The 21,148-nt window shown below is 33.2% G+C and overlaps 1 protein-coding gene across 2 annotated transcripts; it reads right to left on the bottom strand.

Moving 5' to 3' along the window:
• Nucleotides 1–109: 109 nt before the first annotated feature.
• Nucleotides 110–20,737, bottom strand: LOC149076175 (eukaryotic translation initiation factor 4 gamma 1-like). 2 transcript variants are annotated; one of them, XM_089243723.1, is made up of 15 exons: nt 20,610–20,737; nt 15,842–16,208; nt 14,781–14,911; nt 12,481–12,679; nt 10,496–10,557; nt 8,961–9,133; nt 7,281–7,494; nt 6,761–6,856; nt 5,675–5,806; nt 5,400–5,478; nt 4,089–4,232; nt 3,723–3,836; nt 3,465–3,553; nt 1,265–1,415; nt 110–353 (listed from the first exon to the last, which is right to left on the bottom strand). In XM_089243723.1, exons 2-15 carry the CDS (start codon nt 16,092–16,094, stop codon nt 340–342), a joined length of 1,851 nt encoding a protein of 616 aa, XP_089099849.1. In that variant the 5' UTR covers nt 16,095–16,208; nt 20,610–20,737; the 3' UTR covers nt 110–339. The 2 variants fall into 2 exon arrangements, with proteins under 2 accessions (XP_089099849.1, XP_089099850.1); XM_089243724.1 differs by having other exon boundaries at nt 217–327.
• Nucleotides 20,738–21,148: the final 411 nt, after the last annotated feature.

Raw genomic sequence — 21,148 nt, 5'->3', positions numbered from 1 at the left:
GATGGTCAAAATTACGGGAAAATATAGGAATGTCCCGATAAATACGAGTCATACGGTCAAACTTAGATAAAGTGGAAAGCAATGGGAAGGAACAACCACACTAATATTTGAAATTTTCCTTTTATAATGCACTTTTTTTTTAACACAGACAATTTTCATTTTACAACCAATTATCGCGAGGAAGAATTGTCCTCGCATTAGGTCTCTGGATCAGCTCAGGGATATGAGTTCAGCTTCATTCAGCTGAGATGAAGAGAGATAGAAGACTAAGCGAAAATTTCATCCTCGTTCTTCTTCTGTTGGATATTCACGTGTATCACTTCTTTTCTGTGAAACATTTCAATGAAACTGAACTGAAATAGCGAAACATTTTAAATATTATTTTCAATAAACGTATAAGCGAAGTAATTTTTATTAAATGCAACATGTTACAAAAATAGGTAAAGTGATTTCTTTCAAAATAGCTCTCAACCTGATCAACTTGTAGCAACGGGTAAAAAGGAGTGAATGAGTGAAAGGAAAACCATGCCAGTGCAAGAAATGAATAATTGATGTGTTGATTCATTAGGTTATTTAATAAGTAGAATGTGGCTTTATGAAAGACTTGGTGTCTTGAATATGTTCATATTGGAAGAACGCAGGGGTCGGGAGCATATAATCGATGATTTTCAACTGGATCGATAGGATGAACCACGAGTTAATACATATAATATTAACACATCGTCAATTAAATGGGACACCACTTAGTAAGGGACAGTTCCAGGTTGTGGTGTTGCAGGGATTCTATCTCTAATAGGGTTATTAATAAATGGAATAGATTACCCCCTGAGGTCGTGAATTCTAGCATTATTGACACGTTTAAAAAGAAGTGCGATAGACATGGTGGAATAAACCGAGAAGCTACTCATACTTAGATAGGCAACCATAATCTATTTTATGGACAGTGTATTATATAGTATTAATTATTAGTTTCTTCTTTCATGATACATATACGCTTTTATATTGGGTTGCTGTATTTTTATTATATTTGACACCCATATTTTTTATGGGCACCTTTTTTTTAAACCTCGTTGAGAAATTTGCCTGCTGCGGCCTTTGTATTTGTATTTGCGCCTTGATGTGAGTGTCCACAGAAAGAAAATATAGTCAGATGAGGGCCCACGGGTGGAAAAAGTTTAAGAAACACTACCCTAGGGGAAACGTATAAATCGGAAAATGCTAAAATAATAACTGTAGTAAAACAAGTACACATAATTTAGCATACCTGTCGTCATATTTTCATCAGAACTTTTTCTCCATGTGAGCTTCGAATCACTATCTCCCGAGTGTAGTTGGTTTACAATACTGGGAAATGATAAAACTTTCTTTTGACCATCTTGTCCAGGATGATTTTCCATGTTTTCATTACTATATGGCTGGTCCATAGAGAAACAATGAACTGTTCAATTTGTTGGAATTTAATTATAACTTTCGAATGCATTGCGAGAAATTTTGATTTGAATATGGATTTAAAATTTTTTTTTTCGTAAATATGCTTAACGATATTAATTGAAATGGCAAAATTGACCGAAAACGGAAAAAAATTCTCAATTTCAATTCTCGGAAAAAAGGTAAATTTGTAGGATACCAAAACTAACCTTAGAAGGGATGAATGCAAACACATCGGGCATAGAAAAACAAACACCCACACACAAAGTACATAGAAAAACATGTCCGAATACAAACAAATTAACAATACCAAACAATAAAAAATACATACTAAAATATAAATAAGTAAAAATTTGTAAAATAAAAAAAATAAGCAAAAGAATACCAAAATAAATAAATAAGTAAGTAAAAAAACTGAAACAAATAAATAAGGAAAAATACTAAAATACACACCCACAAAGTACGTAAAAACATGCAAATACAGCAGCCAGTTACAAACAAATTAACAATACTAAAATGTTAAATAAATAAATGAACTAAAATAAATAAGTAAAAAATGCTAAATAAGGAAAAGTACTGAAATGAATAAATAAGGAGAAAATGCTAAAATATATAAATTAGTGAAAAAATACAGACACGAGTAAAAAATCCCAAATAAGAGAAATATCTACTAAAATAAATGAAGGGGCTGGGGGGGGGGGGAAGCTAGAATAAATAAGTAAGGAAAAAATTCTAAACTAAATAAATAATGAAAAAATATAGTAAAATAAGTAACAATGAATAAAAAAACTACTCAAATGTATAAAAAAACTACTCCAATGTATAAAAATGAAAATGAATAAATAAAAATCTATATTACTACTAACTGGCGTGGGTGTTCCTGTTAAAATTGTGAGGATAATTCAAGTACTGCTATCACAGAAGTTTCATCAGGGTTCGCGTAGAGAGTGTCATGTCCAGGGAACGCCAGGTGCCAAGCGGAGTCGTCCAGCAGGGATCGGCGTTAGGCCCGATCTTATTTACCTAGTACACTTACGATATCACTAAGGCTGTGTCACCCATCCCTGCAGTTCGCTGATGACCTGAAGTTATTCTCTCCTGTAGAAAATATAGGGACCTAAAAATTGCATGCCAACAACTTTTCCGGTGGAGTTGTCAGTATAAACTCCCTTTTTCAACATCAAAAAAGCGGATCAATGCATTTGGGCAGACACAGCGATCCTGAATATTATCAAATAGGTAATGAAACGTTACAGCAATTAGATACATGCGTGTATTTAGGTACTGAAATGAGCTGCATCCAGGATTTTACTGGACATTATCATGGCATAGTTTGCAAAGCTAATAGAATTTCATACATGTTATGTATTGCATACCGCAAATGGGATGAGTATACGTTGCTTTCTGCGTGTACGTTCACCCGACTCTGGAGTTCTGTTTACAAGTATGGAGCCCTTGTAAAATTAAGGACATAAGGGTCTTCGAAAAGCCACAGAGGTCCTTTAACAAACGAATAGCTGGCATGAGTAGCTGGTCATATTGCGAGAGACGTGAATTTCTGGGTTTGCACTCTCTAGAATAGCGTAGAATCGCTGCAGATCTGAAAATGTGCTACAAACTAGTTCACCAAATGATTTATCTATATCTGCCATCGGGAGAACCTTCCTTAGAGATCATGGACAGCCGAGCAGCTAACCTACGGAGACATCACTTCCAAATAAGAATACCAACGGCCAGAAGAGATTGTTTTTTCCACGGGTAACAAATGCCGTATGGAACAGTCAGTCATCAGAACTTGTATGCGTCTCCTACATAAGATTTGCTTCCGCTATTGGGGATTTCAACCCGGCTCCGTATGCGAAGTATTTTCTCTTCTGACTATTATTTCTGATCATTTTTATCATTATTATTTTATTCATATTTATTATTACTTTTCCAGTGCAAATAATTAATGTTATTGTAAATAAATAATGAAATCAATTAGGATTTTTTTCAGTGCTTTATTTGCTCAGTGTACGTCTAGTGGTTGAGCTTACTTTCGTAATATCTTTCAGCAGAACTGCGTCTACGTATACCTGGCGACTTATTTCAATATTTCCTTTAAAGATTGTGCCATCCATTACGTCTGAAATTAGACATAATAAAATGGTTTGTACATCAAATTATATTAATGCTTGTAAGAGTGAGATTTTCAAATCCCATTTCACGCGTTATGAACTAGAAATTACATCAAGTTTAATGTTAGTACTTAAGTTTTTCTTGAATAATTTTGTACTTAAAAACGATTTTTTTACCTTCCATTTTCATTTTGTGTTCATACGTGACCTTCCACCAATTAAAACTTTCTGATGTTTTGATCTTGCTAACATTTTTGAAATAGAGAAGTCGAAGCAATTCTAAAAACAATCCTAAAGGAAAACAGGTACAAGTGTGAAATAAATCACAAAAACAAATTCGATTCCATAGAAATTATATAAAATATGTATAATTTCACTCAGAAAAATCACTAAATTACAGCAGCTGATAAAAATCGTTATTAATAACCTTCAGAGAGAAAGTGAGACATAGGGATTGAAAATTTGATTAGCCTACTCAAGAAACGAATGAATAAATGTCTATAAAGTCGTAAATACTCGAGCAATATAAATTTAATTGATTACCTTCTGGCTCATTCAATTTCTTCACTACGAATTCGCAAGCATGAATTGATTCGGCTTGCAAGTGTTTCTTTGTAGCTGAATAAAGTTTCAATAACATAAGTTTCGGTTTTATCTGAGAATAATCAGGCTCGGGATCACTTGCAACTGTGGAGAGAAGTTTAAAGCATGAGCATTTAATTAAATACTTTCTGTCCATTTATTCACAAATTTTTGGACGAATATTGGCCAAAAATGTGACTATATTTCGGCCGATTATTTGGCTCTTTCTGAAATGAAGCGGAAATTCTGCACACATTAGTCATTAGATTTATGTTATACAGTGGTGGAAGAAACTATAGAGTTGGAGAAAAAACGGCGTTTAAAAAAATGTAACTGTCAGAACTTTTTCAATATTTGTTAAAGATGATGACTGCGATGAGAAATAATACTTTTAGAACTTATTAAAAACAATTATCAATACTCTTCCCAGTAAAAAAAATATTTCTCTTAATCATTACATTGAAAATGGAAAAAATATATAAGGCCATTCACTACCATTCTTTTCTCGTATCACTTACATTATTTGCATATACTCATGGTTAAGCATCCTATCTAGAAATTTAAATCTAGATTTAAAATCCTATCTAGCATCCTATTTGACGTAGTTGTTTTCCGTCAAGTTTGATTCGTGAAGATGATATGAGACGAAAAGCTATTTCTTGTAAAATGAGTCCCTCGTTTTAAAAAAAGTGTACATTAATTTCTTGAGAAATTGGATGTAATATTAATATGTCTAATATGTCTAAGATATTTGCTTCACAATTTCCTGAAGAACAGTAAATTTTATACTCAATCTAATCTTTTATAAAACGAAGCACTCATCTTATTCTATAAGAAATAGCCTTTTGCCTCGTATCATCTTTACGAATCGAACTTAACGAAAAATAACCACGTCGGATTATCCGACAGGTTTCTAGGGAGAATGCTTAGTAACTCATAAGGATATGCAAATAATGTAAGTGATACGAGAAAAGAATGGTAGAGAATCGCCTTATAGTTTTTTCCTTTTGCATTGGAATGATAAGAGAAAAACATTTTTTACTGAAAAAGTATTGCGCTAATTTTTTGAATAAGTTTTCAAGATAATATTTCTCAGTTTCTTATTTGAGAAAAATGTTTTTGGAAGAATTCTGACTGTTACTTTTTTATATAATCGCCGTTTTTCTCCTGGCTCTATAATTTCTTCCAACGCTGTATAGATGAGTATTTTCTGACACAATAAATGATTGCATCATTATAAATTTGGAAAATTACATGAATGAGGGAACTTACCGAAAACAATATATTCTAGCACGCAGCTTGCCAAGATAAAGAAGAACTGGTGGTTGTGATCAAAGTCTTCAATGTTTTGCTGGAATTGAAATGAATTCAAATTATCATTTCTCTTTTTCTCGTATCTTTATAACACCAGTGTCACGTGCATTGTAATGATATTAATAATTTACGAGAAAAAAAAAACAAAACATTGCAAAAAATCGTTCAAATGCATCTTCATTTTATGAGAATTATAAGTGGTAGAACAAAATGAACGAATTTTTTTTTGCTACTTTTATCCAATCGAGCATGTCCCGTTCATTTTCTCTACAGAATATCAAAAATTCGACGTCCCGTTTCACGTTTTCCATTCCTGGATCATTTTTCAGATAATAGTGAGATATGGGAAGCGTAAATTCAATTTCCTAAAAAGAGAAAATTACAGAAACAAAACGTTCAGAAAAAGTCATTTATAAATTCTTTTTTATACAATATGAATTTAACCAAATTACGGTATGTAAAATATATTTTATTTGATATATAAATGCATATCCTTTGCTTATTTTTTTTAAATTTATGATTTAGTGTGAATGACTTTATCTTACAGTTTTTTCCGATTCCTGAAAGAAAAAAATGATTTAAAAAAATCGAAATAATAAATACTGTATATAAAAAATATATTATTGATTTAAAAATATTTCGAAATCAAAGAAATCAAAAATATTGATTATGAAATGATTATAACGAATGCTTTGCAGTCAGATATAAAACAGTTTTACATTAAGTACAAAAAGGGGGAGAGAAAGGAATTGTATAGTGATAAATGGGTGCATATAGTTGTGATGGTGCATTTATGTATAGACAGGTACGTAAATATATGTATGGTGTGTAAAAAAATGCACCGCGTACTGGTATTCACAATAAGTAATTTAATTATATATTTATGTTACTCATAATGAGTATTCAAACATTTTAATGTATACTGGAACCGTAAATATATAAACAAATGTCAAATCTTTGTAAAAGCTCTTGTCTGAACCATAACGCCTTTTTATAGACCTTCTGGAAGGACTTACTGAAGTCACTTGGGTCACAAATTGTTTGTATTTACGTGTTTTTATTTTTTTATCTATGTGCATGTTTGTATTTGTATATATGTTTGTGTTTTGTGATATATTTGTTTCTATAATTTAAAAAAAAAAAAAGTTTTGGGCATTTATCATACATGGACAGTAGTTATAGCTGAGAGGAAAATGATGATGAAATGAATCAATGACAAAATTATGATTATTATAGCTGTAAAAAAGTATGAGCAATTTCATTAATTAAATTATAAATTTACTCTGTGCATTTTACGTTACAAACTTCTGTGTAATCACCTGGGATGTTATGAAAGCTGACACATCAATATCAGGTAGAAATTCTTCCCAAGTGTAACCAGACTTTCTCCACAAATCACCCGCCAAATATAAATTCTAAAAGATATAGAAGAAAATTACGCATGTCACGACCAATGCTGATTTATTTATTAGAGAATTTTCATATGAATTGCGTTCGATAAAAGCAAGATTAACTAAAATTATTCATTCGATTTAATTGTATCGAACTATTGTAAATATGACTTGTTTTCTTATATAGAGGAAAACTTCCAGTACTAACAAATAAGGATTCAAACTTATGTTATTGGAAAAATCTTAAAGTTTGCGAGTAGTGCTTAATGAATGCACTATAATGTTCGCAGGGTTTTTTTATACTTTTGTACTAAAATAGTTCGACAGAGTACGTATTTTGTTAATATTTCAAATGAATAATAAAATACCGTAGAAATTTCACTATGCTTTTTTAAAACTATGGTGAGAAATTTTGAAAAATACAATATTTTTGGACGTCAATTCTTACATATTTTCTATCACAGTTTTTAGCAGCAATTCTCAGAGCAGAGGCAACTATCCGTCCAGCAGTAAGAGATGGAATACAAGGCCGCAGTAAATCTTTCAACAACATCATGTCGGGCGTAACTCTTATCATTTGACCAATTATTTCACCCAAGTATTCTGGAACGTTTGGTACAATCAAACGATGCTCTTCTATACTTTCCAACGTCATGCGGAAGCTATAGTAGAAAAATACTGTAATATGTATTCTGTATTTTTTTGCGGAAAATGTCCAAAATCTAGCTGTTTCATGAAGCGGCGAAACTTTGAATTTATTCAAATTTAAACTTTGAATTTAAACTTCGAATTGAAATCACAATTTTTTTACTGTAAACAACTACACACGCATACACGTTATACAAATACTGGACAATAACAAACAAAAAGTAATGCAAAAGAAAAAAGCATATACATACAGGGTCGCAGCTAGCCATTCCTATGCCTTGTGCAAGAATTTGAATTTAGGCCCCCTTCTGTCCCATTTTTAAGCCTATTTAAGCCCATTCTGGGCCCCCCTCCCAAGTGGGCCCTGTGCGGGTGCATCTGCCTAGTTACGGCCCTGTATACATATAACGAATATACACTATGTGGCCCAAGGGACACCAGGAAGCCAAAAAGAATGCCAAAAAAGGAAGCCAAAAATAATTTGTATTACATTGTTTCGCCGCCATTGCGAGCCTACGCAATATAATTATAGAAAAGAACATATAAAAATTTCAAGACATGTTGTATAACAGTTCGAAGTAAAAGGACATCGGATTTAGTGAAATTTAAACAATATGATGCGAGTATATTTTGGGAATGCTTACAATATTAATACACATTTTGATAAGATGTGCCCATTTATAAATTATCGGATACTGTGAAATATCGATTAATACGATGTTTCTTCTGCCTTCATGAGCCTGAACAAATTAAAATAACGTTAAAAAACTTGGTGCAAATGTCTTTCTAAAATTGAGGCTAGGGAAATTGGCTCATTTTTTCTGAAGAACGATTCCGCGCGAGGACCTACATCTGAAAGTTATCATGTCAAAGTCATCATGTTAGACTGAAGTCCTAAAAGAGAGTTTTGTTTAGTACAGTTCAAAGCTGTAGATTTGTTTGAAACTGTGATTATATTTGACATATTCGAAAGTAATATATACAGGGTGTCCATCCTGTAAGTCTAATTCGGTGAAATTATGATTACTGGTTCATTTACGGTTAAAATAAGTTGATTCCATGTGAACTCATCGACCGCTCGTCATAGAAGTATGGTTTCAATTTTAAAAATTATCACTGTATTTGTTCTAAGTTACCTGTTGTGAGAAATTCCAATCGAATTTTAGGCCGTTTTGTTTTTTTTCTCCGATATGTCATAAGTTGCCAAAAAAATGAGGGAGTTGAAGTTAGAGTGCTGTAAGTCCCATTTTTATCAACTCTGACTCAAGTTCAGAAATGCAATCTAGAAGTGGTAAACTATTGAAAGAAAGAATGAATAAAATCTCAGCTTCAATAGTTAAAACTAGATTGTGAAATTACAAAATTTTTAACATGACGTTCCAGTAAAACTTTCTTTTTAAGGATTAATCGACTTATACCACTCTGACTTTAAGCCCCTCAAATAAAATTGGAATTTTGGAGAAAAAACTGCGGATCATACCCTTCATTTAAGTGACCGGTAGTCAATGTTCCACAGGCGATCAGCCATTTTAGTAAGCTACCGAACTTCACCCTAGCGTCACTTGTATTTTCGAGTACACTCTCCAGTGCTTCAGAGATGATGATAGAAATAGGTGCAACACAAGCTAATTTATTGATTCGCATTTCTGTCTCCTATGTGAATTCAAAATCTCAGGATAAGGTATAAATCAAGTATTATCATATTAAATAGCATCGGATAACAGTTAAAAAATCATACACACACACATTAAACGTGCGAACATATTAGATATAGTGTACAGGGTGTTTCACAATTATCGTTGTCCACTACTTAATGCCTCTACCCCTTTAGTCTTAGAGAAAACTTTCACTTATTAGAAATAAACTCGTTTTATCAATTTCAAAAAAGTAGTTTCTGAAAAGTTATAAAATTACATTTTCTATATAGTCCTTGGATTCCATAAGTTGTGCTTATAAGAAAAGGGTCCCAAGGTATCATCCTCAAAAAATTATGAAAAAATTCAAGTACAATTATCTCATCCAGAAACATATTAAAAATAAAAATAGTGATGGAATACAATTATATTAAAACCACAAAAATTATTAAAAATTATAACAGTTGGCTACTCATCACCTCTTGCGTTTATTGAAAATTAATTCAGTTAAGTAAATTATTACCAATTTGTTAGAAGTTCCGCAAAGGAATGTGGACGAGGTGCATGTATGGTTTAGTAGTTCGATACCCGATTCGTCCAGCGCCGCGGCGAAATTAAAGTACATATTACGTCAGCATTGAGACGGGGAAAGGGAGTTTCGGGTTTTCTGACTGTTGATGGGGGGGGGGGGGGCAGGTAGAGGAGCTCTATCACTACTCGACAATGTACTGCATGCATTGCTGAGTAGTGGTAGAGTACATTGCTCTACCGCTACTCAGCAATGCATTACACCCATGCCACATACAGTGCAAACAAATCTGTCTGAGAATAGAGAAATAATAAGCAAATTTAAAAAAAACTAGAATATATATACATGCGCACGCCATTTAAAGAATTTTCTCTTTAAAAACCATTTCAAATCCTCACAGGATAATGGCAGCAGGCTAATACGCTCATCATCTGTGGATGATGGGAGCAGTCTTAGGGTAAAAGAGGGAGTACGAGTTATATCATTCATCATGCGGAAATCCTGGACTCTTCCATTGCCCCCTGGGGGTGATATTGCCCACTTTGGTAAACACTGAGATCGACGGTGAGATGTTCCGTAACTTTATGAAATTCACGCGATGATGAATACGTGTTTAATTTTTGTTCGAAAGTGATCCAAAAAAGTACTAGAGTGAGTGTATACGACTTTTATTTTCTCAGGCAGCGTATGATTATGAATTATTATTATTTTTTTTTTAATTGATGTGCTTGCAATTAACACCGCCTTGAGGCTATTTTACTCACCGGTATGACAAGCCTAGTTGAAATCCATGAATTACATAGAATGACCGTAATTGCCCAAAAATTATCTGCAATTGGATTGAAATCTTACCTGGATGTTGCCATTCTGCAAAAGTTCCTCCAAAAGTGATTCGATTTCTTCTTCTAAATGGTCTATAAAGAGAAAAAAGAGCATTCGATAAATTAAAAAATATAAGACTCACGAGAGAGATTAGATCTATGATAATTTGTAGCTCATTCACACATCAAAATCAAGCTGAAATATTGGTCTTTATTCTCAAAAATTAAAAAAAAAATTAAATTAATTAACTTCTACTTGAAAATTTAAATTAAATTATGCTAAATTATTTGTTTTAAGCTTTGTTTTTTCTTTTTACTTCAGTAGCTTCAATATAGTCATAAGGCTTATGGTATATAGGATACTGGAGATCAGTTACAAACTTCACTCATTAGTTACTTTTTATCTAATGCAGAAAAAAAAACAACCCATATATATTAGCGTTTTATGCAGATTCTGTGTGCTTGAACTTCCAGCAAGTGAAATATGAATTTGCGGCTCTGACAAGTCCGTGACAAAAAATTGAATATTTTTAAATGCAATATTTAAAGAGATATTTCACTTTGAAATCTTCAGCGTATAATGACTAATACGTCATTATAATGATTGATTGAAAAACTGACTTCACACACTTTGCCATATGATAATATCACTATCTTATGCCATTTTTTTTGAAAAAAAAATTGTGACCTTCCTACATATATATATATTAAATTCTAACAATATTAATGAAACCGTTTCATTTATATATGATGAATATGAATCATACACATTTATATATTTGTGTGAATTATGCACGTGAATTTTTTTCATCTACGATCACCAGTGGGGATCGTGTGATTCCTTGATGTTATTAGTTCTTTGAAATGTACATGACATAGAAATACAAATACAAGGCCCAATGAGGTGGCTGAGAAAAAGATGCCCATTACAAAATTTGTAATGGGCATCTTTTTCTCATTATATGACATCTATATTTAATATAGATGTCGTACAATTCAAAAATACAGCAACCAATTGAAAATGCAATTATAAAAACTAAAAACTATATATACATGACAAAATATAGAACAATGTCTATAAAAAATATTATATTTATGGTTGTCTTCATAGGCGTACGCAGAATTTTCTCAGGGGTGGGGGGTTAAGTTTTTTCTTGCGAAATGACACTATAATCTCGGCTTGAGGGGGGTTAGAACCCCAAATCTCACCCTGCGTACGCCAATGGTTGTCTTTATCTAAGTATAGTTAGCTTCTCGCGATTTACCCCAACATGTTTGTCGCACTTCTTTCTAAACGTGTCGATCGTGTTAAAATTTACTACCCCTGGGGGTAAGCTATTCCATTTATTAACAACCCTATCAGAGAAAAATTCCTTGTGACACCACAACGTATAATTGTCCCTTACCAATCGATACTGGTGTCCCCTTGTTAAGCAGTCGATTGACGGCGTATTACTAATACTGTATGTATGAGTGATAATAAAATTTGATTTGATTTATCGGCTTGATTTTTCAGCCACCTCGTTGGGCATTTTGCCTGTTGTGGAGTGGTTTTTGTATTTAATTGAGGATGTGGTTCACAAATTATGAAACGCCAATTAAATTCAAAGTTGTAAAAATTCTGTAATTGTTAATTACATGTGGAAAAAAATTAAAATGGTTGAGTTCATTCTGTTTGTGTGCACGGTCCCTAAAAATGGAAAATTTTTGTGTCAATGAAAACTTGCTAACACAGCGATAAGTTGCCAAAACATAGTGATTTAATATATGTAATATCCCGATATTATAAATATTGCATTTAAAAATGAACAATTTTTTGCAAAAAACCTTTTCAGAGCCGGATCTACATTTCAATAATAATTGAATCTTTTAGCACACGGGGACTGAATAGAAAAAAATAGAAATTTTGCTATTCCGAATAACTGCAAGCCATTTGAAAACTTTTTGAAATTGAAAGTATGTTTCTAAAATCATCGGCGCATATGCAAACAATTTGGGACAGCCTGATGCGTGTACCTGAGTTATTTTCCTCGAAAGAAAATTTTCGTTCGACTGATTTCGGCTCTTGCTGATGATCGGTAGAAGCTAATGATTCACGACCATTTTCGGAGATATTTTTAGTTTTTTTAGAATTCTTGGTTTTTAATATTTCTTGTTGAATGCGATGTCCACTCAGTTCTGGGGACAATGTACGTGGTTCTCCAGTGTGCATGGGCTGTGAAAGAAATGGATGTTTGTTAGTACTTACTGAAATTTTTACATTTCTTTTCCATTCAAATAAAGATACAGTAAATAAAAAAAGTACATTGTTCAAAGATATTTGCACAACCTTCTCAACACTGATGATATCAACTGATTTCTCAACTTGTGAGCTATACTGTCTGTGAAATACTTATTTTTTTCAGTTCGAATGAAATACTACTTCATTTTCGAGTATGATTTGGGAATAAAATTAATGTTAATTATTATTATTAGGAGTGCTCTTTTCCTTATCAGCTCATTTACACTCTCCATGTCCAAACACGCTACATCGCCATTGAGGAAATGTACTATACAGAACTTCGAAAGAGAAAAGAAGTGCCGGTATTGGAATTTTAATTTTTGTGGAATATAACAGTGTTTGGTTTCCCCACCAACTTTAGCTATGCGATCAACTCTGTACCAATACCGGATGTTGTATCCAAGCAATTTTTTTTTCGCATTAGTCTGTAAAGCAGGGTCGCCTAAAGATCCTCGTGAACCAGGCAAGTGATGTTCAGTGCCTCCCCCCCCCACCACATCTGACTGGAGTTGCCAGAACGCCAGTTTTTACACTTATTCCAGAGCAGGAGTGCACATAACCTCCAGCCCGCGCTAAAAAAATTCAAATGCAAGTAGAATTTTCAATTACGGCCAAAACAACTGTCAAAGGTAAATAGAGTTGTCAATCACAGCCAAGAAAATTTCAAAAATAAGTGTAGTTGCCAATTACAGCCAAAAAAAATTGTCGAACGAAGCTAAAGTTGTCAATTGATTACAGCCAATAAATTTTCAAAGGCATATGTCAGGTTATTAAAATATGTCAAAGATCAACCTAAAAGATGTCAAAGGCAAGTAAAGTAAAAAAAAATTGTCAAAAGGCAATGATTTATGTCAAGAAAATAATCTTAATTCTTGATCCCAAAAATTCAAGAAAGCCTCGTTGAAAATAAGAGGAAAAGTACAGAACATATTATGAAAGGGATATTTCATATATTTTTTATATATTGGTCATATAATTTGGGATGACAAAATTGAGGATAAGTTCCGTAAATACAGATCACCCTAATCAACCTTTCTCATCCTCAAGTTTCTGGCCCGCGGGGAGTAGAATTACCGCATATCTGGTCTTCGCGCGGACTGAAAAGGTTGTGCACCCGCTTCTCTAGAGCAGGGGTTCTCAACCGGCGCCCCGCGGAGCCCCAGCATGTCCCAGGGGCTCCGCGGTGACTCGAGGAAAATAATATAAATCAATAAATTTGATAGATAAATAAATAAAAGAGGTCTAAAAGGTTCTGCCATAAAAATTACGTGCAAAAAAGGGCTCCTCGAGTCAAACAGGGCTCCGCCATAGGAATTATAAAAACTGGATAGACTCCGCGAATCAAAAAAGGTTGAGAACTGCTGCTCTAGAGAATCATATTATCAGATCGCTTACATCATGGGCCGTAAGTGTGTGTGTGTGTGTGGGGGGGGGGGTCGTGATAATGAGATCTCGTAGAGATTTCGAGATTAAGCATGTGAATTGGTAAGTATTCATTTCTAGCCAGGTAGGCGGTCTCGGACATTGTGCTGCGTGTGGCGACAAATGACGACAGGTCACCATAATTACTACAAAATATTCGCAGACTAATATACAGTGAATCCCGCTCATAACGTTTTAAAATCCATCGTGAAAAACGTTGTAATCGGGAAATCTGAATGGGTATTAATAATAGTTGGAACCACAAAAATGAGTTGTACTAAGCGGGAAAACGTTTCAAGTGGGATTTGAACAAGCGGGATCCACTGTGTTATATTTGTATTGAAACAAAAGAATAGATCGAGATGAAACTCTCGTGTTTGAGAAACGTTGTTTTGGGCAGCCTTTTGTAATAACAGGGAATAGAATGAAAAGCGAGTTAAACCAAGTATTTTGTTTTGTTTTCCATTTAATGCTAAATGTGTATGGGATACTAGTTTCTTGTGGGTTTCGTTCTTGGATATTCAGTGAAATAAATTTTGTGTTTCATAAGAGATGTTATTGATTTTGTGTTCCAATCAGTAATATGTAACAGACATTTTAAATTGAATTTCACCTTGTTTTTTATGATACTCAAATTTGGCAAATTCGAAGGCTTCATTAGCGACAAAGATGAGTTCCGCAATCCAAGTAAGAAATCCCTGTCGTAAGCTCTTTTTCCATAGGGATTGAAAGGACTCCACTGATCTGTAATTTACAGCAAATTTTTACAATGCGATTACATTAATTACCTTATTAAAGATTCAACTATACAGGATAATTTTTACCGTTATCCAATAGCTAATTTATAAATCGTTAGTCTTACAAATACAACGTCACAACAGGCAAAATGCCCAACGAGGTGGCTGATAAAGAACATTGTAGTCCATCATTTTAATAAGTGGTTGAGACTAAATACAACTTAAACCAGGACGACCCAGAACTGACAAAAAATGTCTCAAATGTTGTCAGACATCATCTGAGTAGCTGCCCAATTTCGAAATGAAATTTGTGTTTATTTCCTTTCTTTAGAAAATATTATTTCTTAAAGTTACGAAATTGAATTTTTCAGTCATAATTGTTGAAAAAATGTTTTTCATACACAAAAATTATATCATAGACAAATAAATTTGTTCGCAATTCAAATTCATCCATCAAAAATATACTAAAAATGTGTGATACCATTTAATCAAGTCTTTTCTATATTGTATTGGTTAATATTAGGTAAAATACTTAAGTGACTCAGAGTTCGGCCGGAATTATGCTTTCCCAGATGAGAAAAATTCCTAAAAATCAAGAAATGTAACGTTTCGTAGCTCGATGTGTTTGCCATTTTTGCTATTTTTTTTCTCACGTGCCAGTGCATAAATATTAACAAAACGTATAGGATCCGTATAAAAATTCAAATTTCTTAATGCAGAAATAATTTTTTTCTCCACTTAAATGGCTTCTAGAATTGAATAGATGACAAATTTTGAAACAGCTTTCTATAATAGAACTTTCATCTGTTTATAATTTACTTTAAATGCTAATATAACTTTTCTTATGACTAACGGTATAGGAATTAGCTATTGAATAACAATGGGAGTGGATACACTATTCAATGTTTTATATGACGTCATGTACAAAGGAAATTACTAGCTTTGTATTTGATTCCGATATGCTCTTGAATGAAACTTGATGTTGCAGGCAGTTTTTGTTGTACAGAGTATTTCAACTCCATCTCTTTTCTGCCCTTAAGTTCAGGGGATTTTACCCTGTAAGGTTTTTCGAGACTTTTAGCCGTTGACGCAGGTGAGGAGTCGAAATCTGTTGATGACGTTAAAACTTTGTTCATTTCATCATACGCATGTCTGGTTAGATATCGCCCTTCACTTGTAAGCTGAGCCATCTCTTCAAATATTATTGGTTCGTAAACGATGATTTCCTAAACTCTGTTACTGCTGGTAGTTGGTACATCCGAGTTATTTTCATTGTTTTAACATCTTCATTGGGAAACTTTGCCCTGTTATGAAACGGAAGAAAAAATAATTTTTTTTTGTAATTGTTTGCATAAAAAAAAAGATAGCAAATTTTCGAAAACGTGCAATACTGCCGATTTTGAAAATAAGTATATGAGTATATTTGAAGTATAAGTATAACCAAGTTTTTGTGTGTGTGACAAAACAAAAATTTCATTTATTTCAGCACTTATGTCATAAATTAAATTGTTTAAATCACCTTTTTTTAAGGACAAATGGGATCTAATTTATTTTCTCGTTTTTAATTTTAATGTTGTTTTTATGGACATGGGCAAGTTCAATAAATATACAAGAAATGCCCCCCCCCCTCATGAATTTTTCGGTTTATATCTCTAAACCAAAGAATCAGAAGGGGAAATATAAAATGAAAAAATTATGAAAATTAATCAAAATCTGAATTTAGTCAGAAAAAGGTAAGAAATAAAAGATTGAAAATGTACAATAAACGTCATAGTATAAAAGACAAAAGGAATTAACTGAATGATGAATCAATCATTTATAGACAAATAAATACGTATACATAGGCCTAAAGTTCATGACACTTTTAGAAAACTAATATAAAATTAACCAATTGGTATACGGGACTAAGTGTTTGTAGTAAAATAGTCATGATATTTTATTGAACTTAATAATACAAGTCCGTTATAGTGAGATTTTACTTGTATACCTATGCACATATCTATTTTTCATTATTTTTTTAATTTTGAATAAAATTATCAGTCGTGACGATCATTTTACTGTAGACCGCACTCTCAACTCTCATACGCCTATGCCACACACATGATTAACTTTACATAAATTTTTTAGGATATGTTTAATGTCGACCATATTTCTCTCATATACTCAATATTAGTCAAGGTATTTCACATGATTTTATTTTATGATTTATACAATAAATGAAAATGATTATGCAGTTGATCCCACATAGAACATTTTCCCGCTTGTTACGACTAATTTCCGTGAATTTAACTTTTTTCCTTCATTGATAATATTAACTTTCCCTGTATACAACGCTTAATTTTTTTCTACTCCCGCTTACAACGTTCGGAAAATTCACAACGGGCATTTGAAATCAGCGTGCTTTTCCCACCTTTCTTTCATATAAAGAAACGGAAACGATGATTTTGTGTGCATGCTAGCGTTGAACCTTTTTTCCTTGTTCTCTCACTTTGTCCGACAATAGTGTGCAGAACATAATTGTCCTTACCACTGTTCAAATACACAAGGTTGATCGAAGTTATGGCTCTGGGAGACAAACAGTTAAGATCTAGAAAAAGAAGTTCTTAGAAGAGGATAATTTTTTTTTTCCTTTGCGATCTTATTCAAAGTTGCCACGTTAGATCGATTCCAAAAAATTGATCTTCTCATTGCGGTACCATAGACGACTGCATATATCAAAGGAATAAACGGCGGTCTTTTTCTTATCCACTTCTGAATCTATTAATATAAAATCAAGCCGCAAAAGAGTGACGTTGACACAAAACATAAGCAATTTGACAGATTTTCATCAGGTAGCATTTAGAAGCGGTTTTTTCAGGTAAGAAAAACCGGATTTCCCAACTATATTTCTTGGAATTTAATTCTTCGCAGAACAGCCAATACGATGCTTTCACGACCTTTGAAATTTCGGCAAATGAAGTAGTGAAAGCGTTAAATTTTGCTAAACAAAGTTCGACAGTTCGAGTCAAAATGTCTCAGAGCAAGTTAGAAAGAAAAGCTCTAATTTTAGACGAAAAAATAAAAATTCTTAAATTTGTAGATGATAACCACAGTCACCACCAGTTGCAACGTTTAGAGAAGCAATTAAAGGACTGGAAACTTTTCGATATTTTATGAGAAGGCCAGAAAATGTACCATGTGATGCTATCCAGATTTTGCGGAAACTTGTTGTTATAAAGGAAAACTGTTGTAGTTTGACTACCATCTGAAACTGACTACGTTGTAGTTTCACTGTTATAACAAATAATTACTTCTTATTAAATCTCTATATGTACCGTAATGTTTGTTAATAAATTAAAAAGGACATACAAAGCTATGGTCGGTGTGAAACTACGTCTTATAATTGTTATAGACATTTCCCACTTAAAACATTTTTCCGCTTATAACGTTTTTAGTCATCGTTTCTTGAAAAACGTTACCAGCGAGATCGACTGTATTTCGTTTAATTGTTTATCTTAATCTTCACGATAATATGATTTATGTTCCACATCACGAGCACAATATGTGTGGCCATTATAATACATAATCAATAAATTTTAAAAATATAAATATTAGTAAGTGCAAATATATTTATAAAATATATAATCATTTTTTAAGATAAACATGGGGAATAGAGATATCATGTAGGCGTCCATGTGTGTTGTGCACCGCACATTTATCTCTCCTTTCTGTTATCGAATATCCGTACTCCCGCATGCACAATATTAGCATTATCAAAAATACATATCCCGAACTGAATAAGCTATCTTATTTCGGTGGTGGTACTCTTTCATGATAAGATTATTGCAAAGCTAACTGCGTAGATAATTCACCAGGAAACCGATTTCCAACTAAGACTGAATTCACTCCTGTTCATATTCAATTGAAATCAAACTGGAACATATAACCAAACTTCGCAAGTCAGCATTCACAATGGGGGATAAATTGTAAACTATTATACATTTTTAATCATTTTTTAAAAGCACGATATGGAAACAGGAAAAATTGTGGGGAAAAAATCGTGGAAATTATATTTGACGAGGGGGAATTACCACGTCACAGAATTTCCAAGAATCAGGATTCGTAACGTCTCTGACATGACGTGAAATCACTTCACGTCATTGTAGTGTGTTTCGGCCTTTTGTATGGTATTTCTTCCGCTGGGTACAGAGTTGATGATAGGACAGTTCAGCTAGCAAAGTTCATACTTTATTTTATTACAAATTATTACAAAGTTTACAAGTTTTATTAACAATTGAATTTAAATAATTAATCAATGGATTGAAAACACTTCTTTATCGATACCGAGGTATCTTTAAACATACCACCCAAATGCTTGGAAATGTATCACCAACTGGCACGCCATTGCATTTTAGAAAACTCACCAAAGTGTTCAGAGATCACATACAAATTGCTGTATTTTAGGGGGGTACCATTACTATTACTTAACCGTATATGCACCTCGTAAACATTGCTCTGAAGGCCCCCACATCCTGGAGCGGGGCCTCCAGGCTAAGATCTTTTGCGCCCCCCCCCCCGGTTAGACTTTTCACGATCCCCTTCCGTAGTTAATTTATAGCGTGAAAAAGCAAAAAATGATGAGAACTGTCCTGGGCCAAAGGGCTAGAGCCTCCTAGAAGTACTTCCTCCTAGTAGTATCCAGAAGGCTTTGCTAGAGCCCTGTCAGTCCCACTCCGCCTTTGTGGGGGTCATGGCTGCCATCTTTCTTTAATATTTTGAAGTGAAAGTGGGTGGCAAATTTCTGAATTTACATGCTATACAGTATTGTGTTGAAGTGGGTATCAAGGGATGTTCCGAAAACCGAAGTAAATTGGTGCTATTATCATAGTTTTAATTAAAAAAAACAATACATTAACTGCAATTTCATTGATTAGAGTGCATTTTTTTAATTGGCTTAAATAGTTACTTGGGGGTGAAATTTGCAGTTTGTCTTGATTTTAATGTTCTCTGTAAACAGATAAAGTCTTAACAAAGTTCCATAGTTTTTGCATTGAAATTTTATTTTCAATTCCCTCAATTTGGTGCAAATTTAAGAATCTCTTAACACGTAAAATTTCAGCAGCATTCAAAAAACGACACCAACTCTTATCAGGAATCAACTCTTTCTAGATAACAAAAAAATATTGTACTAAAAGTAAGCGGTATTTTCTACCAAAATTACGCTACAAGATTTGCTTTCTAAAAGACGGAAAAAGTTTAGGAAAAAAAATAGATATTTTTTTTCACCATGTATTTGCTATGCATATTTGAACATACATGGGACCAAGGGTTAACATATTACAACCAGGGCCGCAACTAGATACTTTGTCATCTGGGGCAAGCCGGCATTTTGGCGCCCCTTGTAATGTAGAAGAAACAATTAAAGAGTGAATTCAGCGCCCCCTTCTGGTTCAGCGCCCGGGGCACCTGCGCCCCCCCCTCTCCCCCCAGTTGCGGTCCTGATTACAACGAACCTTGTGTTCCTGAAAAATGCTATCTCGAAAATTACCGTATGTCATTCAATTTCACTAGTAATTATCACCCCCCCCCCATTCATTAGTTCCATTCATACAAGAAATTCAATGGGGAAATCTACATACGTCACATGAAAAAAAAATTACCTTCAACGGTACAAAAATAAGAATAAAAAATAGATCGTGGGAAAATGATAATTATCACAAACTTACTTCTCATAAATGTGTGCCAATCCACTCAAAAAGAATCAAAAGAAAAAGGAGGATCCCGTCAAATTGTAATCGTTATATATAGATTCTGTTTCCCGAATAAAACCAAAACTACGCACACACAATAGCTTTTTATTCCTTTTTTAATATTATCATAATTTACTATCAGTTTTTTTACCATCTACTCGAAGATAAAAGGAAAGTCGCGCCATCTATCTGTCATCCAGTGCAATAATAAATTACCACCTTCGACTGTCGAACTTGGTTAGTTCTAAGACGCCTTCATATAAGTATTGTATTAAGGAGTTCTAGTTAGTTCTAAGTCCAACGTCACTGGAAAAAAAAGTTCGAATTATTCAAAATTTGAATTTACATTTTTGTAAACAACAACATTATACAATCAATCTACCCTGGATCCGTAAAATGACTACAAATTATGTAAAATTTTATCATCAATATTATTTCGCATAGGACAAAACTATAAATTTTCAAAATTTGATCATCAGTTTCGGAACTGTTTCCTAAATTTCAGTATTTGATAA

This window comes from Pholcus phalangioides, unplaced genomic scaffold (assembly GCF_987345545.1).
Source record: "Pholcus phalangioides strain wild (caught in Gottingen) unplaced genomic scaffold, Ppha-v1.0 ptg000015l_1, whole genome shotgun sequence".
Taxonomy (NCBI): Eukaryota; Metazoa; Arthropoda; class Arachnida; order Araneae; family Pholcidae; genus Pholcus; species Pholcus phalangioides.
Note: the sequence above shows the minus strand (reverse complement) of the source record. Positions and strands in the feature narration are given on the sequence as shown.

Coding starts and splice junctions, on each gene's coding strand:
- LOC149076175 (XM_089243723.1), bottom strand. CDS start 16,094: ATGGCTCAGCTTACAAGTGAAGGGCGATATCTAACCAGACATGCGTAT. Junction 14,912..15,841: donor CGGAATCAAATACAAAGCTA/GTAATTTCCTTT, acceptor TGTAAATTACAG/ATCAGTGGAGTCCTTTCAAT. Junction 9,134..10,495: donor TGCAGAATGGCAACATCCAG/GTAAGATTTCAA, acceptor GAATTCACATAG/GAGACAGAAATGCGAATCAA.